Source organism: Oncorhynchus keta, chromosome 36 (assembly GCF_023373465.1).
Source record: "Oncorhynchus keta strain PuntledgeMale-10-30-2019 chromosome 36, Oket_V2, whole genome shotgun sequence".
Lineage (NCBI taxonomy): Eukaryota > Metazoa > Chordata > Actinopteri > Salmoniformes > Salmonidae > Oncorhynchus > Oncorhynchus keta.
Genome location: NC_068456.1, coordinates 7,795,281 through 7,820,840, shown reverse-complemented (window position 1 = coordinate 7,820,840; position 25,560 = coordinate 7,795,281). Strand labels below are relative to the sequence as shown.

The 25,560-nt window shown below is 43.1% G+C and overlaps 1 protein-coding gene across 3 annotated transcripts in view; it reads left to right on the top strand.

Moving 5' to 3' along the window:
• Positions 1-25,560, top strand: part of LOC118369550 (inositol polyphosphate-5-phosphatase A-like) — a 300,208-nt gene that overhangs the window by 256,366 nt on the left and 18,282 nt on the right. For all 3 annotated transcript variants that reach the window (XM_035754029.2, XM_035754028.2, XM_052498410.1), the window contains exons 10-12: positions 10,981-11,076; positions 11,608-11,682; positions 21,389-21,462. In XM_035754029.2, coding sequence (XP_035609922.2) covers positions 10,981-11,076; positions 11,608-11,682; positions 21,389-21,462 — 245 coding nt within the window. The remainder of the gene's footprint in view (positions 1-10,980; positions 11,077-11,607; positions 11,683-21,388; positions 21,463-25,560) is intronic.

Sequence of the window (25,560 nt, the reverse complement as noted above, 5' to 3'; positions counted from 1 at the left end):
TTAAATTCAGGCTATAACAGAACAACATGTGGAATAAGTCAAGGGGTATGAACACTTTCTGAAGACAGACACTGTATGTGAGTAAGTACAACTCCCAATAATGCTTAGTAAGTGTATAGGATCTGTAATGGCCACAAAGCTGCATCGTTCTGTAGGGTTTTTACGTTGTACTACAGGGTTAATCATCCGTTTAAAAAAAAAAATGTTTTTTATTGGGAGGATAGTTTTTCTTCTGAGATGTTAAAAATTATTCATTGCACAAACGTTGATGTCCACTCTGCTGTTTATGGTCTGTTTGGAACCAAAACTTGCATCGAGCAACATTCACATCAAGCATTATCCCAGTAAGAAAGGCCAGCTGTTGAAGCGTTTGACTGTAGGAGAGTAACTTGTGTGCGTTAAACAGTCTTGTGGACATCTGCCGGGATTGGTTTCAAACTGCTGACTTAGTGTCAGAGAGGAGGTGGGCTGGCCAGGATTTTCAGATTAAATCTTTCATTAGGCTCTCTTTGTACAGGTGGCAGTAATGTGGCAGGAGCCTGGCCTGAGACAATGACTCCTCTTACTTTGCCTAATACGCTGAGGAGTGCCGAACCTCCTTTACTGCCACTACTTCATACACACACACAATGAAGCATCTGGTGGCCTTTTCCTGTTGAGAAGTCTTTCTTCGGACATTGTATTGGTAAAATGTGTGTGTGATTAGGAGCTTTTGTCTGGTTCTTTGCCTTAACATGTATGTATGTATGTGTATGTGTGAAAGTTTGGTAAAGTTGGATATTTAGCTATTTGTGTGTGATGGGGGGGGCAACTGCCTGCGTGCATGCTCCCAGCTCAGCTGGGTGTGTCTACTCTGGAACCCCCAGCAGGGTGAGGTCGGCGGGGTCAAAGTGATGAATTTTTATGGGTCTGTTCCCTGTGTTTCAGCTCTGTCCCTTTCTCTATGCTCTGCATTGCCTCTTAAAAACAACCATGCAGGGCAATTTGTCCTGCCGGGCCCTGGAGAATGGGCGAGCAGAGACGTTATATACCAGGGGGCAAAACACACTCATGTGCACACACACACATTCACCCCCACCCCAGCATCATGTTGTCCTGAATGATTTGTGGCCTGTCCATTATGCTTCAGAAAGGACAAATGCATTCGACAGGGCCCAGAAGTTAGCACAGGGGCAATAATGGCACCCCTCCCAATGCCACCTATTGTTTTAGAGAAGTTTCCCAGATGTTATAATGCACAAGATAAATAGTGCACATTATCGTTACCTCGCGCGCCCCTTTTACCTCGCCTCATTTGAGATGGGGCGTTTCACACTAGGAGACCCCCCGTGTGGCCTGCTATCACAGAACTTAAGCTCTCACACTCTGGGGCTCATGGGAAGCCATGCAAGTGTTTGTGTGTGTCTGTGTATGTGGGTATCAGTGTCTGTGGTGGGGGATGTTAAGGCAAGGCAGTGAGAAGGGTCGACCATTCTTCCGACCAGAAAGACGTTGATGCATGGTCCTGACTAACCTCTAACCTGGTGTGAGTCTGGGTCAGAAATAGGGTAACAGTGAGCGTAGCAGGGTAAAGCCACAGTCAGGACTCATAATAAAGTGTCTCAGGGAAGGAGTGCTGATCTCTGATCAAGTCCCCCTGTCCTGTCCATGTTATCTTAGCCATTATGGTCTAAAAGGCAAAACTGATCCTCCTGATCCTTCTACTCCTACTGAGACGCTTTATGAATACTGAAAAACATCTGTGACTACACCCCCCCATGTTAAATCCCCCCTCCTAGTTCTTCATCCATGGCATTGGTGAATCCACTATGTTTTAGTGGGATTAATGAGCAACCCGGAGGGAGAGAGTGTGGAGCTCTCTGGTTGAACTCCAGGCAGGTCAGGTGGAGTGGTGGGGTGGGGGGTCAGCCCTGATTTAGAGGCTCCCTGGGTAATGGGTGGCGAGTGGGGAGGAGAGGGTATATTTGTTTTTGCCCACTTTGGATCCGGGCGCATCACCGTTTGGGAAGATGTCTCAATCATGCATGCAGGGCAGACTGATATGGCGAGGAGGAGAGAAGAGAGGAGGAGAGCTCTAAGCTAAACCCGCCAGCCGTTGGCACCACTCGAGCGGGTTGGCAAGTCCCCTCGCGCAGCGGTGAGAAAATAATGGCACGCCATGACAATGCCACCGCCCCTGGTGACACAAAGGCCAGCCCTGCCCTGTCCCCACTTGGCGTAATGGAGAGTGATCTCTTTAAGTAACGGCGGCCCAGGGGTCATACTCCAACTCCCTGTCCCGTCTCCCTCATCAAAAATAGAGATTTAATCGCCGAAGCTCTAAACACACTCAATGGGTTATTTTTGGGGTGGAATGTCGGTGACGGGAGAGTGAACAATAGGCATGTGAAATGATTTGATGGGATTAGGGTTGCAAAGGGCGGCTGTGTTACTAGAAACCTTTGAAGTTCTTTCAAGGATTTTCTGTAATATATCCCAAGACATTTAGTGGCACTTTTGGGTCCTTCAGATTATCACAGGTTTCTGAAATAATGTCTGGCCCTCTATGTGGCCTTATCACATGCAAAGTATATGTAATAATTGAATAAGATGATTTAAAACATAAAATGACAAAAGCTTTAAAACATTATTCTAAATATAAACCATCAACCTAGTGAATACCATTGGTGTTTAATATGAGGGTTTCAGCATGAAATATCCTTTTATATATATTTTTTTTACAAACGTATTTATTTGAATATGTTTATATATTTGTTGTCAATGTTTTGGGGTCAAACTGGTGGAAGTTATGAAAAAGTAGTTAGTTGGAAGAGTTGCGGAGTTAATTGAAAATAATGCCATTGTTGATTAGATGCTTTTTTCATTAATTAGGCTATTGAACCATATGGCTATTGAACCATATGGCTATTGAACCATATGGCTATTGAACCATATGGCTATTGAACCATGCGACAATATGGACACAAATATAATAAATAGATACTTATGCAATGTGAATACTTTTTTTAAACTACTGATGTGTAAATTACCTAAATTACGATAGATTGCTCTAGATTTTTTCTGTTAATTACCTAAATTACTTTACCAAAAGTAAATTATCGGTATCTTTGCAACTCTAGATGGGAATCACCCAGTGGCTAGGTTGAGTGATGTAAGCGGAGCCCCTGCCCAGGTTCTGTGGCGTAAATCCCATGAAGCCACCGCTGCCCCATTGCCATGCCAGGGCAGTCACCTGGCACACTGCCACACCCATGGACCCGTGGAACCTTACAAGCAATGGACTGGGGCCTGGTGGAGAGGAAATGTATAACCTCAGATACAATTCAATGAAGGGCATGGTGATTAGTTGACCAATTAAATCAGGTGTGCTAGTACTGCAATAGATCTGTGGATTTGCTGTGGTTAGTCGATTGTGGTTTGGGGAACACTGCCATATCGCAGGCACAGAAATGTGTTATGTATGTGTACGCTTTGTATGGGATGTGCTGAAAGGAAGTTATATCAGGGCAAGAGGGGATACTGGTTTTGAGTACAGTTGGTTTTCTTAGGTGTGAGATTGGTGTGCCGGTTGGCTTGTGGCCGGGTTGAATGAATGGGGGTTGTGTCATGGTTTTGTTGGTTGTGTCAGTGTTGTGTTTGCGTTGGGCTCAGCCAAGCTTCTCCATCTGTTTGCGTGGCTGGATCAGTAGCAGAAGGGGAAAGGCAGTCGGTGCTTTGAAGTGGGACAGATTGCTTTAACCTTGTCTCTGAAGAGAGCAGCTGGAGTAGAGAGGTCTTTTCACCGCCCGTTTCCTTCTCGGACACTGATGGGGAAAGGCTATACGGACACACCTGGTGCCCAAATTGGTGACGTAGGTTGTGCAGCTGAGAGTCTTGTAGAGACTAATGGATTCGGTTCAGTCAGTCGTCCTGTTGAGCCCTTCCCAGCTAGCTAGTTTAGGCTGGCTAGCTGGCAACAACCACAGCATGGCTCTAGTTAAAACTTGTAAAATAAAGTGACATTTAGATGGGCGAGGGAGAATTAACTTGTAGTATTGGTTACCATCTGGATGTCACCGTGAAATGCCAATTAGCTAATATAATGACAAGCCGGTACGAATGACCAGTGCAACGGTGTTGTATCGAGGTGCTTGCCGACTTGAGCTGCTTCCCACTGGGCAGCAATATCGCATGTTGCCGCTGGTAGTGAAAACGGGGCCAATTTGTTCCATCCTACTTTATTTTATTTTGAGTAGGATAGCAGTCTTATACTCTCCCAAGTCCCAACTTCGGCAGACAAGTTTCAAATTCTCGCTGAAGTTTCTAGCCGCAAGCATAAACTAGCTACCTGGAAAGGGCCCATCAGGACGGCTGACTGAACCGAATCCGTTTGTCTCCACTCTAAGCTGCACGACATACGTCATCGATTTAGGAACCAGGCGTATCCGTGAAGCCTCTCCCACACCAATGAGATTATTCCATTTGAAGCGCAAAGCAAGGGCCATCCCCCAAGATGCACAGGGGCAACCTCTCCTCTAAATCCTTGACAAACAGCCCCCCCCCCCCCCCGTCTCCTGTGTTGACCCGAGACCCACAATGCAAAGCTTTTGCCGGGCCGGGGGTTCTCTTTGTATGGGCTGTTAGAGAGACTATTGGCGTTCCCGAAGCAGTGAAGACATCCCTCTGGACAACTCTACATATTTGTTTTCCTTCCAAACTTCTCATTCCTGACAGCATTCCTGTTTTTTCCTCTTCTTCTCCCTCTTATCCTCATGTACCAAATGAAAAGCCAATTGTTCAACTCAAATGTGATATGTTAATATCATTTGGGGGGGGGTCAATGAGAGCATGTTTAGATGTAATGTGTAATGTTAATATCATTTGGGGGGGGGTCAATAAGAGCATGTTTAGTTGTAATGTGTTATGTTAATATCATTTGGGGGGTCAATGAGAGCATGTTTAGTTGTAATGTGTTATGTTAATATCATTTGGGGGTCAATGAGAGCATGTTTAGTTGTAATGTGTTATGTTAATATCATTTGGGGGGGGTCAATAAGAGCATGTTTATTTGTAATGTGTTATGTTAATATCATTTGGGGGGTCAATAAGAGCATGTTTAGTTGTAATGTGTTATGTTAATATCATTTGGGGGGTCAATTAGAGTGTGTTTAGATGTAATGTGTTATGTTAATATCATTGGGGGGGGTCAATAAGAGCGTGTTTAGATGTAATGTGTTATGTTAATATCATTTGGGGGGTCAATGAGAGCATGTTTAGATGTAATGTATTATGTTAATATAATTTTTTGGGGGGGGTCAATAAGAGCGTGTTTAGATGTAATGTGTTATGTTAATATCATTTGGGGAGGGGGTCAATAAGAGCGTGTTTAGATGTAATGTTAATATCATTTGGGGGTCAATAAGAGCATGTTTAGATGTAATGTGTTATGTTAATATCATTTGGGGGGGTCAATAAGAGCATGTTAAGATGTAATGTGTTATGTTGATATCATTTGGGGGGGGTCAATAAGAGCGTGTTTAGATGTAATGTGTTATGTTAATATCATTTGGGGAGGGGGGGGTCAATAAGAGCATGTTTAGATGTAATGTGTTATGTTAATATCATTGGGGGGGGTCAATGAGAGCATGTTTAGATGTAATGTGTTATGTTAATATCATTGGGGGGGTCAATTAGAGTGTGTTTAGATGTAATGTGTTATGTTAATATCATTGGGGGGGTCAATTAGAGTGTGTTTAGATGTAATGTGTTATGTTAATATCATTGGGGGGGGTCAATTAGAGTGTGTTTAGATGTCATGTGTTATGTTAATATCATTTGGGGGGTGGGCAATGAGAGCATGTTTAGATGTAATGTGTTATGTTAATATCATTTGGGGGGTCAATAAGAGCATGTTTAGATGTAATGTGTTTTGTTAATATCATTGGGGGGTCAATAAGAGCATGTTTAGATGTAATGTGTTATGTTAATATCATTGGGGGGGTCAATGAGAGCGTGTTTAGATGTAATGTGTTATGTTAATATCATTGGGGGGGTCAATGAGAGCGTGTTTAGATGTAATGTGTTATGTTAATATCATTGGGGGGGTCAATTAGAGTGTGTTTAGATGTAATGTGTTATGTTAATATCATTGGGGGGGTCAATTAGAGTGTGTTTAGATGTAATGTGTTATGTTAATATCATTGGGGGGGTCAATTAGAGTGTGTTTAGATGTAATGTGTTATGTTAATATCATTTGGGGGGTCAATTAGAGTGTGTTTAGATGTAATGTGTTATGTTAATATCATTTGGGGGTCAATTAGAGTGTGTTTAGATGTAATGTGTTATGTTAATATCATTTGGGGGTCAATTAGAGTGTGTTTAGATGTAATGTGTTATGTTAATATCATTGGGGGGGTCAATGAGAGCATGTTTCGATGTAATGTGTTATGTTAATATCATTGGGGGGGTCAATTAGAGTGTGTTTAGATGTAATGTGTTATGTTAATATCATTTGGGGGGTCAATTAGAGTGTGTTTAGATGTAATGTGTTATGTTAATATCATTGGGGGGGTCAATTAGAGTGTGTTTAGATGTAATGTGTTATGTTAATATCATTGGGGGGTCAATTAGAGTGTGTTTAGATGTAATGTGTTATGTTAATATCATTGGGGGGGTCAATTAGAGTGTGTTTAGATGTAATGTGTTATGTTAATATCATTTGGGGGTCAATTAGAGTGTGTTTAGATGTAATGTGTTATGTTAATATCATTGGGGGTCAATTAGAGTGTGTTTAGATGTAATGTGTTATGTTAATATCATTTGGGGTCAATGAGAGCATGTTTCGATGTAATGTGTTATGTTAATATCATTGGGGGGGTCAATTAGAGTGTGTTTAGATGTAATGTGTTATGTTAATATCATTTGGGGGGTCAATTAGAGTGTGTTTAGATGTAATGTGTTATGTTAATATCATTGGGGGGGTCAATTAGAGTGTGTTTAGATGTAATGTGTTATGTTAATATCATTGGGGGTCAATTAGAGTGTGTTTAGATGTAATGTGTTATGTTAATATCATTGGGGGGGTCAATTAGAGTGTGTTTAGATGTAATGTGTTATGTTAATATCATTGGGGGTCAATGAGAGCATGTTTCGATGTAATGTGTTATGTTAATATCATTTGGGGGTCAATTAGAGTGTGTTTAGATGTAATGTGTTATGTTAATATCATTGGGGGTCAATTAGAGTGTGTTTAGATTTAATGTGTTATGTTAATATCATTGGGGGGTCAATTAGAGTGTGTTTAGATTTAATGTGTTATGTTAATATCATTGGGGGTCAATTAGAGTGTGTTTAGATGTAATGTGTTATGTTAATATCATTGGGGGTCAATTAGAGCAAGATGTAATGTGTTATGTGTGTTTAGATGTAATGTGTTATGTTAATATCATTGGGGGTCAATTAGAGCATGTTTAGATGTAATGTGTTATGTTAATATCATTTGGGGGGGGGTCAATAAGAGCGTGTTTAGATGTAATGTGTTATGTTAATATCATTGGGGGGGTCAATTAGAGTGTGTTTAGATGTAATGTGTTATGTTAATATCATTTGGGGGGTCAATTAGAGTGTGTTTATATGTAATGTGTTATGTTAATATCATTGGGGGGGTCAATTAGAGTGTGTTTAGATGTAATGTGTTATGTTAATATCATTGGGGGGGTCAATAAGAGCATGTTTAAATGTAATGTGTTATGTTAATATCATTGGGGGGGTCAATGAGAGCGTGTTTAGATGTAATGTGTTATGTTAATATCATTTGGGGGGGTTCAATAAGAGCGTGTTTAGATGTAATGTGTTATGTTAATATCATTTGGGGGGTCAATAAGAGCGTGTTTAGATGTAATGTGTTATGTTAATATCATTTGGGGGTCAATAAGAGCGTGTTTAGATGTAATGTTAATATCATGGGGGGGTCAATAAGAGCGTGTTTAGATGTAATGTGTTATGTTAATATCATTGGGGGGTCAATAAGAGCTTGTTTAGATGTAATGTGTTATGTTAATATCATGGGGGGGTCAATAAGAGCATGTTTAGATGTAATGTGTTATGTTAATATAATTTGTGGGGTCAATGAGAGCATGTTTAGATGTAATGTGTTATGTTAATATCATTTGGGGGGTCAATAAGAGCGTGTTTAGATGTAATGTGTTCTGTTAATATCATTTGGGGGTCAATAAGAGCATGTTAAGATGTAATGTGTTATGTTAATATCATTTGGGGGGTCAATAAGAGCATGTTAAGATGTAATGTGTTATGTTAATATCATTTGGGGGGGGTCAATAAGAGCGTGTTTAGATGTAATGTGTTATGTTAATATCATTTGGGGGGGTCAATGAGAGCGTGTTTAGATGTAATGTGTTATGTTAATATCATTTGGGGGGGGGGGTGGTCAATAAGAGCATGTTAAGATGTAATGTGTTATGTTAATATCATTTGGGGGGGGTCAATTAGAGTGTGTTTAGATGTAATGTGTTATGTTAATATCATTTGGGAGGGGGGGGTCAATAAGAGCGTGTTTAGATGTAATGTGTTATGTTAAATATCATTTGGGGGGGGTCAATAAGAGCGTGTTTAGATGTGTGTTTAAAGACCCAGGCACTTTGATCAGCCCGGCCACTGGCCCTACTTAAAGAGAAAGCTCTGTCCAGGAGCCCGCTTCCTCTTGCCTCCCACGCCCCCTACCCAAGTGGTCACATTACCCAGGGTGCCTCTATAGCAGATGCATGATCCACAGTTAGCGGTGGTGAGCTTGGGTTAATTCTTGGTCAACATCTGTCCTTGTTTTTTCACTCAAGGATTTAAAAAATAATAATAATTTCTTCTTATGTCTGAGAAAGCACCTGGGCTCTCTTGGCAGTCCCGTCCTGCACGGATCTAGAAGACTTAAGCAGTGGCATGACGGGGTTCTCATTTACCCTGCCTCTTTGTTAGGTTAGGGGGGTATCTCATGACGAAGGTCCCTGCATGGGCCGACGGGCTGGTGGGTTGGTGGGCCGGGCTGAATTATACAAGGGATGTGGTGATGGAGTTTTAGAGGGACGAGGAGGGGGAGGTTGTTTTTCACGGAGGCATCCCCGGACGACAGGAACGCACTGTGATCAATGGCGTGCAATCAGCCGCCTCTGACTCCCATGACACACTGATCAGTCTTAGTCAATGAACACATGAATGAATGAATCAATCACATGTCAGGCCTGGCCACCAGGACAGACCACCACCATACTGCTGGGTGTGTAGAGGACCCAGATTTGTAAAGTAGGCATGCTATTCTGGAAAACTGAGTTGATTCTCAAAAATTATTACACTCAGATTGACTGGTTTTCCCTGAAATTGTATAGTTTCACTAAAATGTAGACCAAGTTAAATAATTTCCCCACAATACACGACACTGTGTCATTGTCGTTTTTTCTTGTTGAGCTTTCAGTTCAGAGTCAGAAACAGTTGGCAAAGGGTGTGACACAGAAAAGTTACATCATTGTGGACCAATGAGCCTCTAGGCTCTTAGAAGAAATTAACATAAACAACTATGTGCTTGCTTGCGCAGGTATGCTTTTGACTTGTGATGGGGACATATTCAGGTATAGTGAAGCAACATTGATCCTTGTGCACAAATAACAGATTTCTTGGTCGAGGCCAACGCTTACTGGATTACAGAAATCATTTGAACATGAATGGAGAGGCCATTTCTGTTCTTGAAATATCTGGCGGTTTTTTGTCCAATAAGCTGTGTGGGTTTCTGGCAGTGCTGCTGGCTCTGAAGTGGCCAGGGATTTCTGCTTGGCTGGGTTTTGGATTTGCAAAGCTGACAGAAGGGCTTCGGTTGGGAAGAACAAGAGGGCCCAACGCTGCTACCAATTCACTAACTTGAAAGGCTCATTTGAATAAGATAACTTATTAACATGTTCTATTTTTTTTTTATCTTCTTCAACTGCCCTCATGGCTGCGTTTTGATTTCTGATTTGCTCAATTTCGATAAGTTGTGAAGTCGTTCTAAAAAAAAACACTTAAACGTTAAAGAACGTCAAAAGTCGGCAATTTTGCGTTTTTCGTAATAATCATAGAAGTGTATGAAAAATTAAATGTTTCGGATTATCTCTTGCTGGTGTGGCTACAATGACTTTTTGACAGGGAAAGTATATATGCCTTGCCCTTCTCCAGCTCCTTCTTTGGCCTATTCATTGCACAAAGCTGCTTAAGCACACTTAAGCGCATTAGCATTTGGATGGCAGGGGACCATATTGACCCTGCATTTGGAGGGCCTAAATGAGTGAAAGATGGAGCGATTTGTTAGGGCTTTAGAAACCAGCTTTAGGGGGGAACTGGGGAGGGTTGTTCCACTTTCACTTACTGCTGGGTGTTTGTTCTAATCTGGTGTGCCATTTTGGGCAAGCAGGACTGATTTGTGACATTTCCGTCTAAAGGCCCTTTTTTCTGCCCGTTATATTGGCTTGACCTGATTAACTAATCTGTGCTTTGAATTTCAATCAGACCGCTGTCCCTGCAGTGTGGTATGGGAACCACTGGTTGAAGGATTACCTCATTCAACTGTCTTCAAACACAGATGGTTGAATGTTTAACTAATTGTTAAAGGAGTCCACAAAGGGGAATTTAACCATGCACACGGTCCACAGGGTCAAGACATAGCACAGAATAAAGAGGGGGACAGTAAGATGGGGATTTTTTTGGGGGGGGGGTTGGGCGGGTTCTTCAAAAATCCTTCTAATGCATAGTGGTGTTTATGTGTTCTGTGTGTGGACTGTGGAATGGCCATTAGTAATGATACGGTATAGCCCCCTGTACACACACACGCAGAGAGAGATCCTGTGTTTTACCCTTTGACACCATACGATACATGGTTACATTTGTTTTGTCCACGGTATGATATACTGTTCCATCCTATGAGGATGTAGGGAATACTGGCACTAACCCCCCTTCCTTCTACAGAGTCTGTGTTCCACTGCCACCATGCAGACGGTCAGAGTAGGTGACACCAATGAAGTCGAGAAGCTAATATTCAGAGAATCAGAGAACGATCGCAAGGTATGCTACAGCATTGATGTTGGTTCATAAGAAGATGTAAATGCACTGTGTACACACAATACCTGACATTTTTCACGTTTTATCAGAATGACTAATGTACAACACCTCACCTGAACACAGAATAGCTTATTTGTAATGTGCCTTTTATAAAGAAAGAAATGACTCTTTCACACAAACTTTCCCAATGAATCTTCAGGCCATCCTAATGCCTGATACATGCTATAGAGCTGACCCTAACCCGACCTGACCCGGTTGAAGATATTTTCATTTCACATTGTCCTTTCCAGCAACTATGGTGTATGCATAACAAGGCCAGGCTTTGCTCGGTTTGGCCCTATAGTGAGAATCCGGCATAAGTGAACATGTAGAATAATAGTATTCAACACTTCAGACAGAATGAATGCTGCTCCCAACACCACAGCTCATTACCCTTCATTAAATTAATTAAATCTCTAATTATAAAGTGATGGTTCAGATGAGGGTCGCTATTAATCAGTCCACTATTCTCCTACCCTCTTCTGCCCCTTTTAGGTTGTACTTCAACTTGAAAAGAAGCTTTTTAATTATATCAACCAGGACGTTTTCCGTGAAAACAATGGGGCCCTGGTAAGAAATTAATTGTGTTTAATAACTTTGGAAGGTTTATTCAATAAAAATGTTTATTGAGGTGCTTTAGGACATTCAGTTGGGAGTTGGGACATTCAAAGCGACAGGAATGTGCAACGTTTACTACATGTTGTCGTCTTTAGACAGAGGCCAAAATTCACTGTGAAACAAGTAAGTGAAAGTCACTGATGCGGAACTTTTTCTTTTTTCTTTTATTTTTCTGTTGCAAAAATGCTTTTAAATGTTTTCCATTTTCCACATTTTCTTATCATCCTGACACCTCCTATTGAGAAACCGATATACACTGAGTGTATGTATGTGTGTGTGTTCGTGCCATTGGACACATGCAACACTGTATAACAGGCAATTGGACACATGTAAGCCAATGTGACACACATCAGGACTCCTCATGACCATGTCATTATAATAGCCAATAATCCATGTGAAACATAGGACTCTTCAAGTAGTCTGTCTGTTTGTGTGTATGCTGTACATACTGTGAGTGTATGTGGGGCTGTATGTCTGTGTCTCTGTGTCGGTATGTGTGTGTTTATGTGGTGTGTGTTTGTGCCCCAGGATGCCCCCACTTTCCTCTCCCCCCTCCCCTGCAGGGCTCGGCAAGATAAATGGCGTAATGGGGCGTCAGAGATAATCTGATGGTCATAGTCTAGTTAAACACACAGTGTTATGATCCTTATAAAACAAACTACCTTTCCAAAAGGATAAATGTTCCCCCTGCACCCCTCCTCAGAGGAAAAATAAATCCATTGCGTCCTTCATCAACTACTAGGCTTGACAGAAATGTAATTCGAGGCACCTCTCAAAAATAATTATTATATTTTGAGAGGAGTAATCATTGGTCGGGACATGATTGAATGTGTCCATGCCTATTGATTTTTGCTATGATTAATAGTTTTGTTTAGTCGATATTCCCATCGAAATTGTATAATGAATTATCCCCGCTGCTGTCAGGCCGGGACGATGGAGAGCCCTGATAAGTATTTGGGAAGATTACCTTTTCCGGGAGTCGTGGCGTCAAGGGACACAGGGTCTTGCTCCTCGGCGGAGGTAGAGGGAGCGGGAGTGGGCAGGGGCGGATCTATGTTCCCGGGAACCAGGATTCTGTGCAGACACATGCCCCCCTCCTCTCCACTACCTCCTATTTATCCAATAGCGTATCTTCTATCCTGTAGCCCTCCTCTCTCCCCTCTTCATCATTGATTTTGTTTCAGTGCCTCTTTATTGTAACTTTATCAGTGTGGTGTCGGCAGACGGCTGGGAAGGAGGAGGGGTAAAGGGAGGGGGGTCCTGTTTGGAGTGATGAACTTTTCTGTCAGGGCCCCTCCTCATTGTCATGCTCCCTGCATGCTGGCAACATTACTCAAGCTGCAAGTTTTCCAGATGAAGTAAATAAATATATAAATAAAGACCCAGGCTAAACTTCTTCAATATTTTACCTGTCAGTGCTCTTAAGTGGTAATACAGCAGCATGCTAAATAAAATGTGACCTTAGCTAGGAAGATAAACACGGAAGGCCAGGGAGAATGGGCTTCTATGCTGTCTCTTATACCTGAATGACTCGCTACATTGAATAGCTTATTGTGCTTTTGCTAGTATTGATCAGTTCCTCAGTCTGATCATGATGTATGTAGCATATGTATTATATACAGTGCCTTGCGAAAGTATTCAGACCCCTTGGATTTGTTCATATTTTATTGTGTTACAAAGTGGGATTAATATTGATTTAATTGTCATTTTTTTGTCAACGGTTTATACAAAATACTCTGTCAAAGTGATAGGAAAATATATATGTATTTTTTTATTAATAACAATGAAAAAACTCAAATATAGTCGTTGCGTAAGTATTCAGCTCCCTGAGTCAATGCATTTTAGGAACACCGTTGGCATTGATTACAGCTGAGTCTTCTTGGGTAAGTTTCAGGCTTTGCACACCTAGATTGTGCAATATGTGCCCATTATTATTTTTCAAAATTCTTCAAGCTCTTATCAAAACTTTTGGAATCATAGCTAGACAGCAATTTCCAAGTCTTGCCGTAGATTTTCAAGCAGATTTAAGTCAAAACAGTAACTTTGAATATTCACTGTCTTCTTGGTAAGCAACTTCTGTGTACCGTTGACGTCGGAAGTTTACATACACCTTAGTCAAATACATTTAAACTCAGTTTTTCACAATTCCTGACATTTAATCCAAGTAAAAATTCCCTGTCTTAGGTCAGTTAGGATCACCACTTTATTTTAAGAATGTGAAATGTCAGAATAGTAGAGAGAATGACTTATTTCAGCTTTTATTTCTTTCATCGCATTCCTAGTGGGTTAGAAGTTTACATACACTCAATTAGTATTTGGTAGCATTGCTTTTAAATTGTTTAACTTGGGTCAAACCTTTCGGGTAGCCTTCCACAAGCCTCTCACAATAAGTTTGGTGAATTTTGGCCCATTCCTCCTGACAGAGCTGGTGTAACTGAGTCAGGTTTGTAGGCCTCCTCGCTCGCACACACTTCTTCAGTTCTGCCCACACGTTTTCTATAGGATTGAGGTCAGGGCTTTGTGTAGGCCACTCCTATACCTTGACTTTGTTGTCCTTAAGCCATTTTGCCACACCTTTGGAAGTATGCTTGTGGTCATTGTCCATTTGTAAGACCCATTTCCGACCAAGCTTTAACTTCCTGACTGATTTCTTGAAATGTTGCTTCAATATATCCACATAATGTTCCTCCCTCATGATGCCATCTATTTTGTGACGTGCACCAGTCCCTCCTGCAGCAAAGCACCCCCACAACATGATGCTGCCACCCCAGTGCTTCACGCTTGGGATAGTGTTCTTTGGCTTGCAAGCCTCCCCCTTTTTCCTCCAAACATAACGATGGTCATTATGGCCAAACAGTTCTATTTTAGTTTTATCAGACCAGAGGACATTTCTCCATAAAGTATGATCTTTGTCCCCATGTGCAGTTGCAAAATGTTGTCTGGCTTTTTTATGGCGGTTTTGGAGCAGTGGCTTCTTCTTTTTTAACAAATCAAAAACTGAAAAATTGGGCGTGCAAAATTATTCAGCCCCTTTACTTTCAGTGCAGCAAACTCTCTCCAGAAGTTCAGTGAGGATATCTGAATGATCCAATGTTGACCTAAATGACTAATGATGATAAATACAATCCACCTGTGTGTAATCAAGTCTCCGTATAAATGCACCTGCACTGTGATAGTCTCAGAGGTCCGTTAAAAGCGCAGAGAGCATCATGAAGAACAAGGAACACACCGAGATACTGTTGTGAAGAAGTTTAAAGCCGGATTTGGATACAAAAAGATTTCCCAAGCTTTAAACATCCCAAGGAGCACTGTGCAAGCGATAATATTGAAATGGAATGAGTATCAGACCACTGCAAATCTACCAAGACCTGGCCGTCCCTCTAAACTTTCAGCTCATACAAGGAGAAGACTGATCAGAGATGCAGCCAAGAGGCCCATGATCACTCTGGATGAACTGCAGAGATCTACAGCTGAGGTGAGAGACTCTGTCCATAGGACAACAATCAGTCGTATATTGCACAAATCTGGCCTTTATGGAAGAGTGGCAAGAAGAAAGCCATTTCTTAAAGATATCCATAAAAAGTGTCGTTTAAAGTTTGCCACAAGCCACCTGGGAGACACACCAAACATGTGGAAGAAGGTGCTCTGGTCAGATGAAACCAAAATTGAACTTTTTGGCAACAATGCAAAACGTTATGTTTGGCGTAAAAGCAACACAGCTCATCACCCTGAACACACCATCCCCACTGTCAAACATGGTGGTGGCAGCATCATGGTTTGGGCCTGCTTTTCTTCAGCAGGGACAGGGAAGATGGTTAAAATTGATGGGAAGATGGATGGAGCCAAATACAGGACCATACTGGAAGAAAAGAGTATAATGAGTCTGTAGCCTCTAGCCTGCTGGCTGTATTTGTTTGAGTTGACCCTCTCAAGGCGGTCGGCTATTCCCTGTCAACGACAGTTTATCGTTTCCACAACAAATAATGAAGATCTCATAAAACGAAGAAAAAATATGGCCCTGCAATGACAGCCAAGTGTGTGGCTTAAAAATAAAATTAAATGACCTTTCACCTCTGTGTTTATTGATGGATTATTGGATGACTTTTAATGGCAGCAGGTGTTGTCAGAGGGATAGTTTGACATGTTGTAAATCATTGCACAATTATGGGCTTGGACAACCACAAGCTGGGTTAGAGGGACAGTCAGCCCAGATACCTTTTATTCCCTCTGTCCCTTCAACTTCTCCCTCTTATAACAATCACAGCTACGGTGAATTAGGTGTGTGTTGCTCAGTCAGGCGAAGTAAGAAATATGAACACTGGACTTGTTTAGGGGGGGGAGGGGGGGGGCACTTCCTCATCTTTCTCCTTGTCTATGATATTGCCTGAGCCATATCAGCTAGCAGCCCTCTCCAAGGTCATTTAAAGCTGTCAAACTACTCCGCCATCTTTATAATGCAACGAGCCCTTGAACCAATATAAACTGGGATTTTTTTTTACTGCTGACCTACCAGAACAGCAAATCATTATGCTTAATTGACCCGGGATGAAATGTAGTGTGAAATTTCAGCCCTTGGGTTTTCCATTCAACCTAAATGAATTACTCAACATTCACTTAGAGGCTCTATACACACACACACACACACACACACACACACACACACACATCACGGATACACAGTACGCTTCATCACCCCCCAACACAGCTCATCTGCTGCTTTTTAAAGGTGTCACTTCTCATCTCGGCTGCACTAACTCCACAGAGGCAAACACACCTGTCCACACACACTCAAAGAAACACACCGGTGTACACACACCCCCAGATACTCTATTAGGGTAAGAATAGACGCAGACATGAGGTGCACACACAAACAGTGACAATTACATTCTGCACCTCTAGAAATGTTTACAGTCAATTATTTACACTATCAGACACACGCACACACACACACACACACACACACACACACACACACACACACACACACACACACACACACACACACACCAACTTTTACTGTACATCTTGACATTCTCTCAGTTACAAACTTATATGCTGGCTCACTCTTCCACTAAGGACTCTTCACACACACTAGGATCATGTCATTGGGAGGATGGTGGTGGCGCACACTGAAGCGTGTAGCGCATCCTCCGGGCTCCATTCCTCATTCACAATGTGTGAGCTCTCCTGTGACCCTGCCTCCTGTGAGTTTGATGAATGTTACACATCTGCCCTCCTGAACCACAGAGACTCTGTCTGAGGGTCCCACTGCCTGGAAAGTAATGTCCACTGTTCTACACCACTGGCACAGACAGACAGACAGACAGACAGACAGACAGACAGACAGACAGACAGACAGACAGACAGACAGACAGACAGACAGACAGACAGACAGACAGACAGACAGATGCTCACACTTTACACGTAAGTATGCATGCATACAGTTGGCTACTCGCAGTTACCCACATAATCTTGCTCATACAGAAATACACAGCCATGTAAATGTACCCCACATATGTTTGTGATAATGTCAATCAAGGTTTAAACTAGCTTATAAACATGTATGTTCAGATTGTGGATTGATAGAATGGCGCCGGAGTGGATGGCTGCCATTCTACGGGCTCCTGACCAATTGTGCTATTTTGTTTTTTTGAACTGATCAAATGATTATACATTTTTAGTTTCGTACATGTTTCGGCCATCGTTTCAAAAGAGCTTCTGGACATCAAAACAGCGATTACTAACCTCAATTTGGACTTCTATTTGAACAAATCGGAGGTGGACATAATGCTCAGACCAGGCCCAAATCCCCATCATTTGGAGGAGGCGGAGGCAGCGCTACAGAGGCTAACGTGCAGGGTTTTTAATGCGACGCCGTGTGGATAAGTCGCTATTACCATCCTTTCTATTGGCAAACGTGCAATCACTGGATAATAAACTGCATGAGCTCCGTTCGATAATATCCTGTCAACGTGATCTGAAGAACTGTAATATCCTATGTTTCACGGAGTCGTGCCTGAACAAGGACAGAACAGCTGCGTCCGGTAAGCTGAGGGGAGGGGTGTCTCTTTGTCAACAACAGTTGGTGCGCAATCTGTAATATCAAGGAAGTCTTGGGGACCTGCTCGCCTGAGTTAGAATACCTTGTGATAAGCTGTAGACCACACTATTTGCCAAGAGCGTTTTCATCTATATTTTTCGTAGGTGTCTATTTACCTCCACCAACCGATGCTGGCACTAAGACCGCACTCAGCAAGCTGTATAAGGCCATAAGCAAAGAAGAAAATGCTCACCCAGATGCGGTGTTCCTAGTTGGCGGGGATTTTAATGCAGGGAAACTTAAATCATTTGTAACCACGAAAAAGCTCTAGATCACTACTCCACACACAGAGACGCATACAAAGCTGTCCCTTGACCTCCATTTGGAAAATCTGACCATAACGCCATCCTCTTAATTCCAGTTTACAAGCAAAAACGACTGGCGGATGCGGATGCTAAGCTAGGACAGATTGGGATATGTTCCGAGATTCATCCGATGTTATTTTGGAGTTTACCACATCAGTCTCGGGCTTCATTAATAAGTTAATCGACAACGTAGTCCCCACAGTGACCGTTCGTACATATCCTAACCAGAAGCCATGGATTACAGCAACATCCACACTGAGCTAAAGGCTAGAGCTGACGATTTCAAGGAGCGAGACACAAATCAGGATGCTAATAAGAAATCCTGCTATGTCCTCCGACAAACCATCAAACAGGTAAAGCTTCAATATAGGACTAAGATTGAATCCTACTACACCGGCCCTGACGCTCTTCGGATGTGGTAGGGCTTGCAAACTATCATGGATTGCAAAGAGAAACGAAGCCGCGAGCTGCCTAGTGATGCGAGCCTACCAGACAAGCTAAATGCCTTCTTTGCTCACTTCGAGGCAAGCAACACTGAACAGTTCATGATAACACCAGCTGTTCCAGACGATTGTGTGATCACACTCTCCGTAGCCAATGTCAGTATGACATTTAAACAGGTTAACATTCATAAGACCGCTGGGCCAGATGGATTACCAGAACGTTTGCTCAGAGCATGCACTGAACAGCTAGCAAGTGTATTCACTGACATGTTTAACCTCTCCCTGACCCAGTCTGTAATACCCACATGTTTCAAGCAGACCACCATAGTCCCCGTGACCAAGAATTCCAAGGTAACCTGTCTAAATGACTATTGTCCCATAATAGCACTCACATCTGTTGCTATGAAATGCTTTGAATGGCTGGTCATGGCTCACATCAACATCATTATCCCAGACACCCTGGACCCACTCCAATTCACATACCGCCCCAACAGATCCACAGAGGCAATCTCTTGTATTTCCTTTTCCAACCTGGAAAAAAGGAACACCTACGTGAGAATCCTGTTCATTAACTACAGCTCAGCTTTCAACACCATAGTGCCCTTCAAGCTCATCACTAAGCTAAGGACCCTGGGATTAAACACCTCCCTCTGCAACTGGATACTGGACTTTCTTACAGGCCACCCCCAGATGGTGAGGGTAGGCAACAACACATCCGCCACAGTGACATTCAACACAGGGGCCCCTCAAGGGTGCGTGCTTAGCCCCCTCCTGTACTCCCTGTTCACCCAAGACTGCGTGGCCGCACATGACTCCCAACACCGTTATTAAGTTTGCTGACAACGCGGCGATGGTAGTCCTGATCACCGACAACAATGAGACAGCCCTACAGGGAGGAGGTCAGAGACCTGGCAGTGTGGTGCCAAGACAACAACCTCTCCCTCAATGTCAGCAAGACAAAACGCTGATTGTGGACTACAGGAAACAAAGAGTCGAGCATGCCCCCATTCACATTGACAAGGCTGTAGTGGAGATGGCCGAGATCTTCAAGTTCCACGGTGTCCACATCACTAAAGGTCTATCGTGGTCCAAAACAAACCAACACAGTCGTGAAGAGGGCATGACAACGCCCCTTCCCCCTCAGGGGGCTGAAAAGATTTGGCATGGGCCTTCAGATCCTCAAACAGTTATACAGCTGCACCATTGAGAGCATCTTAATTGTCTGCATCACCGCTTGGTATGGCAACTGCTCCCTGTCATCCAGGACCTCTATACCAAGTGGTGTCAGAGGAAGGCCCTAAAAATTGTCAAAGACTCCAGCCACCCAAGTCAGTCTGTTCTCTCTGCTACCGCACAGCAAGCGGTACCGGAGCGCCAAGCCTGGGACCAAAAGGCTCCTGAACAGCTTCTTCTCCAAAGCCATAAGACTGCTGAACAGTTAAACGGCTACCCGTACTTTCTACTTCTCACCGCCTACCTACATGTACATAGTACTTCAATCAGTCACCTAACCAAACCTATATGTACATATTACCTCAGTCAATCACCGCAACTTCTTCGTACCCCAATACACTGACTCGGTACCGGTGCTCCTTGTATATAGCCTGAATACAGCCTCATAATTGTTATTTTATAGTATTTTATTTTGATCTATTTGTTAATTTTCTTACTTTTTAACTGCATTGTTGTGAAAGGACTAGTAGGTAAGCATTTCACAGTAAAGTATACACTTGTTGTAATTGGTGCATGTGACAACTCAAATTTGATTTGATGGATGTGTTTGTATTCCACTGATAAGACACCACTCCTCTGACAATTCTCCCTTACCTACCCTCTGTTTGGCTGGTTGTTTGGTTTAAACACTGTCCTAGATGGTGATTCCATTCACTCTATTGTTACACGTCGTACAGCCATGTAATGTTATTGTCAAGCTAGCTTTATAACTACTGACAGTATCACAAAGGAAGTGTAGAGGACCTCATCAGACTATATCTGATATGTGTTCTGTTGAGGGTGTCAATTTACCACCAAATGAACATGCTCTGGTATGTTCCTGCTAGCTGCCAGTCAGTCAGGAAGGGGCAGGGTCTGTATATATCCTGCAGGGTTGCCCAGATACCTGTCCGTCGCTCAGGGAGCCAGCGATGCAGATGCCCCTGCTACCTGCTCATCGCCCAGATAATTAATGTGTACAAGGAGCTGCTAATTGCACTTCTCACTAATGATTTATGGGATTTGGGAAGGGGGGAACGGAGGGGGGGGTGGAGTGGGGGTGTACGTCTGTGCTGGTGCAGTCAGAGGGAGTGCAGCTGTGAGACAGGATATGATTGATGAAGACTGTTTGGATCTGATGTCAGCGTAGAGCGACAGAGACAGACCCACACCCTCGGCAGCAAACTGGGGGCTGCGATAGGACAGGGATGGCTCTGGAATAGCCAGGTCAGAGACGCACACATCAGCACTGGTTAGCTGTTCTCACACACTTGCCTTCATGTACCACCACACTGTTCGTGACACTTGTGCAGTATGCTGGCAGTGGCACAAATCCACAGGTCGAGAAAGGAGAGAAACAAAGCTAACACAATTGTTATCTAACACTTACTCATGCACGCAGGCGCCTCACACTCGCACGCTCATAGTTATTCACTCGGTGAGTGATGACTGACATAGTGGATATTACTTTCTGTAAAGAAATAAACCCTTTATCACTCACTCTCTCCCTTCCCCTTCCCCTCTCCCCCCCCCCCCCTCTCTCTCTCTCTCTCTCTCTCTCTCTCTCTCTCTCTCTCTCTCTCTCTCTCTCTCCATAGTTTTTACAGTTTGACAGTGAGCTGTCCTGTTTCAAGGAACGGCTGCACGAGCTGGAGATCTCCTTTCCTCCCAGGTATGAAATCCTCTCAATGTTTCCTTGTGAATCCATGTCTGTGAACCAAACCTATTCAACTCAGTCACTCCTGTTATCTAATGGGGGATTATAAACAAATTGGTGTTTTAAAAAGGCAGTTATTCCATAATGGTATGGTACAAGAGCCAAAAATCACCAATTAAATCAATAATGGTCTTCCAGGGATGTAACTATCTATTACACTGCACAGTAATTGGTGCCTATATTGGTACCTACCTATTACTGTCTATTATCCTGTATATTACCTACTTCCCCTGTCTATAACCCCATAAAGTACCTACTCTCTCACCTCCACTATCATTGCCCCTGAAATGGCGGCCCTGACTCTTATACCCTTCACATCTCACTCAAACCATGTGCAAGTTACAGTAGCTACAATACATAGTTATCCAGGAGTCAGTCAACAGTGTAGGGTACCGACAGATTGAATGACCTTTTTGGAAGTACACATTCTATCCAATGGTAAGAGTGGGTTAAGAAAAGAAGGGGACCTTACTACGAACCTCACTGCAGCACCACATCTTTGAAGAGCAGAGTAAATCAGCAGTGTACTAGAGGCTGATGTTTTGGTCCATTTAGGGTATGGGGCCTTAACATTACTCAATCATCCCTCTTGGCCCAAATGGCTTTGTTTATGCCAAATATATGTTTGATGGTTATCAATTGTTTAGTATGATTGGATGTGCTCCTAAAATGCTCCCCTGGGGGTGTGTGTGTACGTGCGTTTGGTTGTTTGTTCGTGTGTGTGTGTCTGTGTGTCTGTGTGTGTGTCTGTGAGTGTGAGGCGGCCTGCATTGATATTCCATCACGGTGGGAGTTGGGGGACATTGGGGCGGAGGTCCTGCTACTCTATCTCCTCTTCCTCAAACAAATGCATTTGCAATTAGCCCTTTCAGAGGAGAGGGAGGGAAAACACACACCCGGCCTGCATCGAAATATGTCTCGGCTCTGGCGCGATAATGGTGCTTGACCTTTGCCGCCAGTTGTGACTCAATCAGTGCAGATAATGAAACGCTGTAATCAAACAATAATTACTTGATAAACTGCTCGAGTGGCGGGCAAGGGGCGGGGCAGGCAGGGAGTGTGTGTATGACAAGGTCCTGGCAGTCACTGTTTTTAAATGACTCTGTCTCTTAATCAGGGACCCCATTTGCATCGCTTTGCATAAAGTGACGGCTGGATTTATTGTCCTTTTACACTCTGTGACTTTTGCGCCTATCTATCCATAATATAATATTGAATCATCGTTTCCCTGCCAGGTGAATGAACAGGCTGCTGTGAACGAATACAAATGATTTTCACCTACTTGGAAACACGATTCATCAAATTGAGGAGACCTCGGCACAGCATCGGAAATGTTATTTGATCCACTCAGTGTCTGATACAAAGCCACGTCATTGTAATGAGTAGAAATGGCCTAGTTAAACTTAAACAAACCCCTCCTCCCATTCACATAACACACACTTGCACCAACAGACACACACACACACACACACACACACACACACACGCAGCGTGTACATCCTCCCCCCTCCCCCTGTCAGAGCTCCCTTGTGCTCCATGAGCAATCAAGCAGTCAAAGATTGTTCTCCATCACATAGCATGCTCCGGACCAGCCCCTCACCATCTGTGAGGTTATTACTCCGCTTAACACAGGCCATGAGAGGCCCTCTATACACACACACACACACACACACTCTCGCTTGCATTCAATCGATAAGTCAATACTGGTCACTCGTGTTTAATCTATCAATGAATCCTGCATGTTGTAGTTTGTCCACTTGTGAAAAGTGAGTGGAAAACCGTAGCCTCGTCGTCGCTGTGTTTTAGGACACTGAGCATGTTGCCAGGTATAAAGACGTCATCAAAACAATCAATTATTTTGGTTTAGAGATTAGCGCCTGTATTCTCAGAGAGTCTCAGAGTAGGAGTGCTGATATAGGATCAGTCTTGTCTTTTTAGGTCATAATGAGTAAGATTGAATGGACCGGGGGGACCTGGTCCTAGATCAGTATTCTTACTCTGAGACGCTTTGTGAATACAGGGCAAGAACTGTAGGTGTAAGGTTGTGAAAATGTGTAACAGCGAAAAAATGATGATCACCCTCACCCTCAACCAGGCTGCAGTAAAAGGCCAAACACTACAAACTGGAGGTTCCATTCCATTTCTTGAAGAAGACACTATAGTGTTATCAAATCAAATCAAATTTTATTTGTCACATACACATGGTTAGCAGATGTTAATGCGAGTGTAGCGAAATGCTTGTGCTTCTAGTTCCGACAATGCAGTGATAACCAACAAGTAATCTAACTAACAATAAGGGGATAAAGGGGATATTGAGACTATACGTTATTTCATTGTCTGTCCCACACATACTCGTGCGTTGTGTTTGCATTTATGGAATGTGCAACAAGCTGTAAATTCATATTGCTCACCTTCAAGAAGTTGTCTGTCAAAGTTGGCCGCGACATGTCTAAGCACTCAGTCATCGGGGTGTGGAATTTGGCCGCAGCCCGCGAGAGTTGTACCTGGTGCCAGCTGGCTGCTGCACGCTGATAGGCTAAGGGGTATACCATTCACACAGGAGTGCACACACACACACTTTTTGTAAAAGGCGATATGTGTCGGAGTTTGGTAGTTGGGAATGAGGCGCAAGTCTGTCAATTGGAAACCAATCACATATGATCAAACTAGTAAGCGCCATCCATTCCATGAACGCTCTTCTGAGCATTTTCAAGAAAGGTTCTTGTGCAAAGGTTGACTATCATCTTTGTAACAAATGACAGCATGGCCCCAAGACTGAAAAGGACTGAATGGTATACTTACAATTTTACATTTGATTCAGTTTGCTGGAGTAGCATAACTACGGTAATCTCCCTTAAAACATATAAGGAGGTTGAGTAACTTATGTTATTCATATATTTCTATTGATTTAGGAGAAGGCTTTTAGTACTGCCCGTTATCAAATTTATTTGCCCCTTTTTTTTGTCTAAGATCGATGCAAAAATGTAATATAAACCCTGGCGGGGGGGTCAGTAAAACAATGAGAGAGTAGGGGAATAATTTCTTTGTGCTTTAACCAGGTTACCCTGAATGGGTTCTGAGGGGATTTTGAGCGTCATCAGACAGACTGCGGTTCTAACTCTATACGGCCCCATGAGTCCCCCACACAGAAAAAAGATATGGAGGAGGTGGAAGGGGAGATGGAGAGGTGAGAGCGGAAAGAGACAAATATGGGAAGGCGCTTGAGCTAGAAAGGATGACTACAGCCCCATGCGTCTGTGTTTGCCCAGTCTAGACAGGGCGGGAGAAGAGCAGGAGTAGTGGAGAGGGGCGAATCGGCCAGGAGGTCGTGAGCTGAGGAGGGGCAGGGTGGGTGACGAGGGAGGCTGATAAACGGTTGTCTCTTCACCGTTTGGTGTTTAACAGGAAGCCGGGAGCGCCCCGGGACCAGCCTTGGCAAGTTAGCATACATTTTCCAAACATGGCGGGTCTATGAGGATGGGCCGAAGAGTGACTTCCCCCCTGGGAAAATACACAGCATTTACAGTGCAGGGGGATGAAGACCTTGAGAAAAACAAATTACCTGTGCAGTTGGCCATTAGTTTAAGGAGGAAAATAGCATTTGGTCCAATGACATAAGTGTTGATCTGCCAAATCTCCAGGACATGCTCTCGAAGCACTAATCCGTCCCCTGTCCCTTCAAAAAAGACAGAAAACAAGTTTTAGTTGAAAACAAGCAACTGAATGCTTTGCATTATAATGTATGGCCGTCTTAGACTTTCCAAGAGTTCACCAATGGATAAGAGCACATTACTGAGTGTGATGTTTTTTCATTGAATAGTTGAATTGAATTTGTGAATGTGTCAGTATGGAAACAGTTCTTAACACAACGACTCTCCTTTTTAAATGTTTTATTAGATGTTTTTATTTCGTTGCAATGGGACAAGGACATCCCGGCCGGCCAAACCCTCCCCTAACCCGGACGAAGCTGGGCCAATTATGCGCCGCCTCATGGGTCTCCCGGTCGTGGCCTTCTGCGACACCGCCCGGGATCAAACCCGGGTCTGTAGTGAC